The 9,368-nt window shown below is 36.8% G+C and overlaps 1 protein-coding gene across 3 annotated transcripts; it reads left to right on the top strand.

Annotated features, from left to right (window-relative positions):
- Positions 1-2,873: 2,873 nt before the first annotated feature.
- Positions 2,874-4,805, top strand: LOC116165051 (tyrosine-protein phosphatase Lar-like). Of its 3 annotated transcripts, XM_031479324.1 has the most exons (5): positions 2,874-2,956; positions 3,053-3,231; positions 3,280-3,377; positions 3,421-3,619; positions 3,668-4,805. In XM_031479324.1, exons 2-5 carry the CDS (start codon positions 3,162-3,164, stop codon positions 4,759-4,761), a joined length of 1,461 nt encoding a protein of 486 aa, XP_031335184.1. In that variant the 5' UTR covers positions 2,874-2,956; positions 3,053-3,161; the 3' UTR covers positions 4,762-4,805. The 3 variants fall into 3 exon arrangements, with proteins under 3 accessions (XP_031335184.1, XP_031335183.1, XP_031335185.1); XM_031479323.1 differs by having other exon boundaries at positions 2,906-3,231; XM_031479325.1 differs by having other exon boundaries at positions 2,906-3,231; positions 3,416-3,619.
- Positions 4,806-9,368: the final 4,563 nt, after the last annotated feature.

Raw genomic sequence — 9,368 nt, 5'->3', positions numbered from 1 at the left:
GACTAGCAACCTGGCGCTACCACGTATCCTCCATGCGCTAAGGAGCCTTTCCAACGCTGGTCGAGCCGGACGTAGCTCCCGATGAGTGAGGGAAGGCTTAACTCAACGCCGGGCCAACTTGATACAGGCACGTGGACCTGGACAAGCAGTAATTAACTGCACGCACAGATGCACATTCTGCGGGCATTGCATTCGACACCCACAAGTCTAATTTACTAATTATCAACATACTCTAACTCCTAATCAAGAAGGTACCTTCGGTAATTAATTATCCACTAATAACTCGTAACTCATACGTAAATCATATGCGCAACGTTTCTGAGGAAAGGGTACACCTTTACCCTTTTATGAACAAAAGCCGATTTACATTCATACAATAATTATACAAGCAGAGGCACTCACTCACTTTGGTAATTCGAATTAATCCAATAAACAGGTGCACGTCACAACGCTTAGAACCCTTGAATACGATTATGGTCGAAGCACGAAACAATACCTACTGACCAAATCTGACGGACCGACAGACGGACGGACAGACACCGCAAAATTATAAACTCACTAGGAGCTCGTTAATAATGAGAAATACACCTGATGAAAAGAACTAATTTCATTAGATGAGAAAAAACCTTCTTTCGATTGGTGTCATTATTAAACCCGGTCAGGTCTTCTTCCCTGCAGCACACAATGAAGACACCTTGGCCCATATGAATAAAAGGGAGCTACGCTTAGCTTATACTTGCAAAATTCAAAGTAAATACCCAGAAGTGCTTCTTCACACTGTGCGACTTACCACTTTCACTTAGCAGACAGACCATACTGGTTCATACTGAAGGGGCACTTACGAGTATTTACTTTGAATTTTGCAAGTATAAGCATATGCTCCCTTTTATTCATATGGGCCTTTGTTTTTCTCTTTCTGTACTCGCTAATTTTGAGTAAAAGTTTAAAACCAAATTTGTATTGGAGCCATTAGGTAATCGTAATCCCGCGGGTAATACTGTTGCTGGATGAATCAACTCGAATTCGTTGGTAAACAGCTTGTAGTTGGCTGCAATCCGGAAAGTAATAGAGAGAAGATGAATGTGATTAAATGCAAAAATTAAAAAATGGCAAACTGTCAGACGATCACAGTGCCGATATATGGAGGTGTTCTAAATTTACCTATCCATAACCCCCCAAATTTTGGAAATGGCGGACGTTCGAGGAGCCTGGATGTATAACGTGCGTCTACAAATTGCTTTGCGGCATCGCTAACACATTCCTGGCTACAGGATCGACCACGTGACGCCACTTACTGAGCAGATCTGCCTAGATGCAAACTTAGCGATCAATGTTCAGTTGTGCCATCACAAGCACACACCTCCGAAAAATCACCGTTAACGCGTTGTATATATACTTGACATTCTAATAACACCGCATGTCAGCGGTAGTAGAGCATGTTTTGGCCAAAAAGGGCTTTAAATTATTTTAAATACAAATTCATCATGCAAAGTTGGTGGCAAAAGCGCCATGAATTAACTTTGTCTTAACGAAATTAAATGTCATTGTTTAATAAAAGCACAAAAATCCAAAAAGTCCTTCATGTTTCGTACTGTGTAATGTGAGTTGCCTACCGGGCAGGTACGGTCATACCATTACGGAATTAAATCGGGTTTGTAATGTTGCGTTTGAAAAATGATACCTCAATATTTTTGTTGCTTTGCTTATTAAGATAAAGACAAGAGTAATTAAGTAAAGTATAATGTTGAACACTAGGAATAAATATTGACCAACAACGTACATAAAAAGTACGTACAGTTGCTGACGATGATAGCGCAATAAATTCAATGGTATCATCTTTGAATAAAAAATATAGGAAGAAGGATAACGTAAGTTTTGTGACCAGTTACAGTCCTTTTCCTCAAAGTGAAAAAGCGCTATTGACTGCACTTTGTCGTCCGTCCGTCCTTCCGTCCGTCCGTCCGTGATCCGTCACACGTACTCCTACACCACTGAACCGATTTGGGTGATATAGGGCTTGGGCCAAAGATTCCGTGCATACCGACCGAGATTTTTTTGTTTTGGGCATGCGGAGTGTCAAAAATTTGGATTAACGCCTGTGCAATAAATACTACATTTTTTATTTATGAAGATATAAATGAAACTTTATATGTAAACACTACGAATGTAAGTAAAATTAACGACGTGTTCAAAATGTTGATTTGCGCATGCGCAATGCCAACTTTTTTATTTATGAAAGCAGTTAAACGAAATATCATGTGTAGGCACCTTGAGTGCCATGTCCATGAACCTAGCAGAGTAAGGTCAGCAGAACACTATCAAACATGTTGCATAATTAGGTGCTAATTAAGTGCCCTTATTCCTGAATTAAATGCTCCTTTTTTTTAAACATTATTACATGTTTTGCCAGGTTCATATGAACTCAGCAGAACACTACCTCAAAAAAGCCAAGAAAATGAAGAGTGAACTAACTATAATTAGGTGCTAATTAAGTGCCCTATTCCCGAATTAAATGCTCCTTTTTTTAAAATTAAGTATTACATGTTCTGCCAGGTGCATATGAACTCATCAGAGCACTACCCCAAAAAACCAAGAAAATGAAAAGTGAAGTAACTATAACTAGGTGCTAATTAAGAGCCCTATCTTCGAATTAAATGCTCCTTCAATTATAATGCAAAATTTTAGCTTTCTACACTCAGTATAGTTTCGGCTCTACGTTGTTTGTTAGTAACGAAGGAATTTTATATGCATACTGATTTACCATTGTTACAAAATACTAACGTATGGGTCTATGACTTTGACTTCCTTTTTTATGCAGAAGTTATAATTATATACATTAGTGGGTTAATTAAGATTGAATCATCGCCACTTAAGTTATATTTGCGAGACGTATGTAGTCTGAAGTGTTTTAAATCACAGTAAAAGACGCGCGAAGTCGGTGTTGGATTCACACATGGTTGCTAATATGTTTTTATTGTTTGTAGTAATGAATATTTAAAAAGTTACCCTTTTAACCTTGGCTCTAGTGATAATAGTTTTTCGTCTTTTTCAGTGGTTATCACTGACCTATAAAGCAAAATCTAAAGCAACTGGTAAACATAATTCTGACAACAGTTTGTGGTTCCTTAAAACTTTGTGTGCGATGCTATATTGTGACGCTAATGGGGAAGGCAGCAATTTTTGGTTTCTGTACACTACTAGCACTGTATTGTACGAATGCAGCAGGCCATGGTAAGGTCTTAGTTGTGGTTTCCAGTAAATTTAACGTGTTTTTTCTAGATACATATGAATTAAGAGATTTTTGCGTAAGATTAACTAAAAACAATACAGCTTTGATAAGATGGTTTGATCCAATGCCTTTGCGAAAGGAAAAGCAGGTAGCAAAATTTGCTGATATATTTAATAATGACTTTAGTCTAGGGTTATACCTTATATTATTCAAAAAATCTGGATGATCCTTTGGGGATTTGGACGACAGTATCTTTAGGTGTGTATCCAATGACTACCATTCGTGACATCTCCCTTGGCGAGGTTTACTTCTTTAAAGTTCGTGTTAACTTTTGGCAATCGGACGCCCCCGGACTCTTAAGTGACGTTCATCATTTTAAAATGTTAAATAGTAAGCATATACTTGTTACGATTGAATTGTGTCAATGTTCACTTGCAGGAACAAAACCTTGTTATGGAGATGCAGAGCGCGCGTTAAATGTACTACGAGCTGTTGCCACTTCAAAGTCATCAGTAGAAGTGTGGTGGAAGTTACAATACGATCCATACAAGGTTAACAGCATTATAATTTTTTATGGAACCAGTGATTTGGGACCATGGTATAACAAATCTGCGGGTTTGCAGAACTCGGTTGAACTTATTGATTTAGCTGAAAATACAACGTATTTCATAGCTGTTGCAGCCAAGAGTGACTCCGGAATACGTTATTTTGTTCAAGAATGTTCAGTAACAGTCGTTTTGGAAGAAGTTCCAATGGATCCAAAAGTAACGGACATAACCGCAGATTCTATGGTTCTGGAATGGTCTCCGCCACTACGCTTATTCCCGAAATATTACAAAATATCGTACGACGCACTCAAGGATTATATCGATTCTGACGGAATTAGACAGCATTACGCCTTAGATAAAACTGAGATAGTAATTGATCACCACTTGACGTCATACGAATTAGTGGATTTGATGCCTTACACGAACTACTTTGTAAATATCAGCGCGGTGCCGGTAGATTTATCTTATCGCCCTGCTGTTCGAGTAAATGCAAGAACGGAAATTGGTGCACCTGGATCAATGCAGAAACCGACCATATACGGCATTATACATGGAGACAATATCCAAGTCTTGCTTCCGAAAGCTTCAGAAGAGAACGGTCCCATAAACTATTACTATTTAGTTGTTATTCCCGTCTCAGATGATGCAGAAAGCGACGTACCATCGTCTATGTATAAAACAGAAGACCTATTAGATAATCAGTGGTTTGATGATGAAGATATAGACGCACCGTATATAGCAGCAAAGTTTTCGTTTAAGATCCCTTATGCTTTTATATTGGGAGTGGGAGTTCATGGTGGATTTAAAAACCACAAATTAGACATGCATAAAAGGTACAGGCTTTTTGTGAGAGCCGTAGTTGTATCGTCACAAGGAATGTTGGTTAGAGATAGCCCATATTCGGATTATTTTTCTGTTGAAGAGAAAAGAAACTATTTGTCTCACAACACGCACCTCGTAACCGGTATACCTAGTACATTTTAGTTTATTGGCAAAGTACAAGATACAAATAAATACTTTTATAGATATTCTTCTCATTCCTCTTTTTGTTGGTAAACTAAAGCAATTGTCCCCTAGATAATAACAAAAATGGAGATTCTTGTAAAGTTCCACTCACTAGGGTTGTATTATAAATATAGAGATGCAAAAGCAAAAGGTAATAAATAGTGGTCCCATGACCAAAGCACTTGCAGACCCATCGACCTATCGCCGTGTAGCATTATAACGAACAGTCTCAACAGAAATTGATATAAAGGTATTCAATCAATTTTTTTTATATAATTATCGTAAAAATAAAAGATCTTCATACCTATGTGAAGCACAGGAACAAAAACACTTAATAACACTAAAAGATCACAACAAAACGGAGGTGAGCTGGGAAACACCGAAGCTGTTGAAGTAACAAAAATGAAACATAAATACGAAAAAAAGACAAAAAAACAAGAGTTATTGTACTTTTTTTTTATGTTTTTGTTTCCGCTTTTGAAGCTCTCATCTGATACGAAGCCTAGATTCATATTTTTCCACGCGTGCGCGCGCGTGTGTGGTTCGATTTTTGTGAATACGAGGAACCGAGGAAATCTGGGGTGCATACAGGCTGGTATGGGGAATCAAAAACGTCCTATTTTGGTTTTGTTCCGCATCATGTTAATGGGTGTTGAGGGCGTCAAAAGTTTAAAAAAGCCCTGACGGCTTAAAATTTTTTTTTCATTTTTTTTGCATACCTACACTGACCAAAGTGGCTGAAAAAAACTCTACAAAAAAGTTCAGTTTTTTTGTGGGTTTCTTTGTTTTTGAATTGAAAAGTGTAACTATTTATTATTTTATTTTTCTAAATCTGCATTTTTGTTGAAAAGTAAGCATCATAATGTTAAATGCACAAAATATTTGTCTTGATGAAATCTACCAAAAACTCGTACACTCGTACTCAAATAACAAACCTGTCTAGTCACAGGACCTACGTTGTGTTGTTGAAACGAGCTGCTTGAGAATGTGGGCCATTCTAAAGATCGGCGAACATAAATAAAATAAAAATGAAAAAAAGACCTATTGAATACCTTTACTTTCTTACTTCTTTTCCAAATTGCATTTCATAATTTTCGGACAGACGGACGACTTGTTGGTTTGGCAACATTTCTTATTCCCAAACTTACGATAATTCGGTATTTATGACTAACTGAAGTGGTGGTCAGTATATTCTTCGTGAAAGCAGGACCTAGGGGAATATGATAATCTACCATGTTCTAAACGCGTTGCGCTACGATAGTGCGCCATTAATATAAGCGCACCATGATCACAAGTAACAGCCATTCTCGATTTTAACTAAAAACTGGGGGTTATGTAATCCTTATAAAGTGTTTTCTGTTACTACGTACCTTTGCAAAATGTCGCACTTGAAAGAGCTCTGAAAAGAACTTTGTTTTAAAATGCAAGGTTCGTGGTATCATAGAGTATTTACTCTATGGTGGTATAGAGACACGAAAAGAAACCGACGTCAATGTATTGTTGTTACTGTGATTTGTGTACTTAAGGCGTTGAGCCAGGTGGTCAAAAATGGACGATTTGGTTTCCTTTCTGGGGAGTAAGTGTAACCTAACCTACAAATTGAGATTCGTCATAAAGGTAGGATAAATGCAGGGATAAATGTTTGGTATGATACTTCGTAAAATTCGGTAGCTTAGTGACGTTATAACGTCACAAAGATGGCCGCCGGGTGAAAATCTTCGTCAAGCATTCTAAAGATTTTAGCCAGGCGGCCATCTTTGTGACGTTATAACGTCAATAAGCTACCGAATTTTACAAAGTAGGTATCAGAGCAAACATTTCTCCTACCTTCATGACAAATTTAAATTTGTAGGTTACACTTACTCCCTAGAAAGGAAATCGCACATGCCCTTTGGCTCAAAGCCTATTTGAGGAAAACCATGACCGCCAACGCCTTAAGTTAAAAAAAATTTAACTTTTTAAGCGCTAAATTCAAACTGTCTGCAGTCAGTACCCGGTAGGTATATCATAACGTTTGTGTTCGTGGTTTGAGTTTATAGGCGCCCGCTTTTGACCTGCCTCATTACAATAATACAGGGGTATTATATTTGCATACAAAGTAGGATTTCGAGATCCAACACAACAGTATTCCAGTCATGAAAATGTATCACATTTGGCATTTATGCAAATTGAGATAGTAGCAAAATACCATTGTAAACAAATTCAATAAATATTTTACGCCCCCACATAGAACAACACAACAAGGATACATTTACCTATATTTAGGAATCAAACACATACCAAAAGCTATATCTACATTCTGCCGCCTCAGCTAAAAACTTTACCAACTTCCTTTTCTCGCTCGAGGAAAGCAAACGCATATGGTTAGGTTTTTGATTTTGTAAAAACGTTACCAACATCCAAGAAAAAAAATCTGTTATGGGCAAAATTTGATGAGTGGAGTAGGTAATGTTTTTGAGCTTCTACACTAAAAAAACTGATCTTTTTGACAAATACAAAATTTATTTATATTGTCAGGGTATACAATATAAAGTAAATACTAAATACTTTATTAAAAACACGTAACCACAAAAACAAATAATAACCCGCTGTGGGTTCGGGGACAGAATTGGCCCACTCCCGTCCTGGAGATCGTAAAAGGCGATCAATGGGCACTAACGGCAACCGCCTTTAATACTTACCTACCATTTTTGAATGTCACTATCACAATTTTAGAAAATCTTAAATAAAACGAACATCATAACAAAAAATCAAAACAAAAAATAAAGCAAGTTTCATTTGAAAAAATCTACTTCTTAAGATTTGGAGTTATTAAAATTGATTAATAGTTTGAAAACACCCGATCGAGGGCGATCAAATTTGAATTCATTATCGTATAGCGTCAAGTCAGTATTGTTGATTTACTTTTTGAAATTCAAGTCAACGAAGGCCCTGAAGAAAAGCAGCCAAACGTAAAAAATGTTGAAAAATCTTGGATAACTTGAAAACCTTTGATGCTAGGTATACACCGTCTGTGTGGCTCAGTGGTAGAAAGTTGGTCTACACAGCCGGAGAGGTCGAGTGTTCGAACCTGAGGTGAATTTTCCATCTGTGGCATAGATTGGAATTTCCTTAGTAAGTTTCGAGCATTCTGCCGGCTATTCCCAATTAGGTTTCCCTGCAGTTTTCCTAATTCGTAAGGTAAATACCGGAGTAGTATAGAACAACTTAATACTTTTTGCAGGGGCACATTTAAAAAGCATTATGCGGGTCACTCTGTAATTGGGCCAAAGCCTGTTGAGGGCCCATAACAAGAGAGGAACAATAAATAAATAAATAGGACAAAGTGGTATCCAACGACGAAGATTTCCATGTACATTTAATTTTGAAAATGCAATAAAATATAGGGTGTTCTATTTAAAATAAGAAATTTGCTATTCACATCCGGAAGTGAAACGATCTTGATAATATTTTCTTTCGATAGATCAGGAAAAACTCTGTTGGTATGCAAATTTTTAGTTTTAAATTATTAATGGAAGTCTGAGATACTTTGAGGTAAAGGTTTGCGTGAAACAGCCTGTAGGTATATGCTTTTTATGAAAACATTTTGGGAAGCTGATATTCGAACATTCCACTTTACTGACACCATTATTAACCCAACGCTGCGTTCCGGAAATCGGAATAATCATAACTACTAAATATATAGGTAATGGAATTGTGAAAAGATTTCATTTTAGAACTGTTGAATATAATAAATTAAACAAATATAGCAAACGAGCCCACCTGGGTATGGTTTGGCTTGGCATTGCGTATTATATGGCTAAAGCTATGCTCATTTTGAATTTCATGCAATTCGGTTCATAACTAATAATAAATAATAATATAAAATAAATAAATAAGAACTAACGGATATGTCAAAAAGTCCTTCCTTAATTTTTGGGCGTCCATTGCCAATTCTCGAACTCCGATCTACAAATTTGGTAAAGAATCCATCTGCAAAATTTCATCGTAATCGGTCCATTCGTTTTTGAGATATCGTGCTAACGGACGGACAGACACCGTAAAATTATAAACTCGCTAGCAGCTCGTTAATAATGTCATTCATATTCGACGAGCGGTTTTTCCGCCCTTTGTTTGCTTGTTTTAGTGGCCGGATCAGCGAGGTTGCAAAAAAAATTAGAAAAATTTTCCTCCTTTGAATAAACGTTGTGGTGCCTTTTTTGACAATTTGTTTGTATGCCCTTAGCCTACATTTGCGAGAAACATTAAACACATAATTGAACAACTGATATAATGGAAAAACATACTATGGACACTTTTAGAGGCATTCCATTATTTATTTCAGAAGAAATTTTCAGGTTTATAAAAAAGAATAGACAACGGAATACGTTTAATAATTCATTACTTGGTATGTGTACGTACAACACGTCCAACGGGCTATGAATTGTTAATATACTTTACTAAATCACCACCCTTTAGTAGGCAATGCTAAGTTGATAAAAATGGTTGACCTTTTTCACCCTCAAACGTTTTTCGTCGTCTTAAATCCTATGTACTATTTTAGTAAAATCTTTGGACTGGCGCCCATTTGTTTAAAGCCAACATAT

This window comes from Photinus pyralis, unplaced genomic scaffold, assembly GCF_008802855.1.
Source record: "Photinus pyralis isolate 1611_PpyrPB1 unplaced genomic scaffold, Ppyr1.3 Ppyr1.4_LG2, whole genome shotgun sequence".
Classification (NCBI taxonomy): domain Eukaryota; kingdom Metazoa; phylum Arthropoda; class Insecta; order Coleoptera; family Lampyridae; genus Photinus; species Photinus pyralis.
This window is presented reverse-complemented; position numbering and strand designations above follow the sequence as displayed.

What these genes read in the sequence shown, in the direction of transcription:
- LOC116165051 (XM_031479324.1), top strand. Translation starts at nt 3,162, where the DNA reads ATGGGGAAGGCAGCAATTTTTGGTTTCTGTACACTACTAGCACTGTAT. An exon ending in CTTTGCGAAAGGAAAAGCAG is followed by an intron (nt 3,378 to 3,420) that starts GTAGCAAAATTT and finishes ACTTTAGTCTAG; the next exon opens with GGTTATACCTTATATTATTC. An exon ending in TCATTTTAAAATGTTAAATA is followed by an intron (nt 3,620 to 3,667) that starts GTAAGCATATAC and finishes GTTCACTTGCAG; the next exon opens with GAACAAAACCTTGTTATGGA.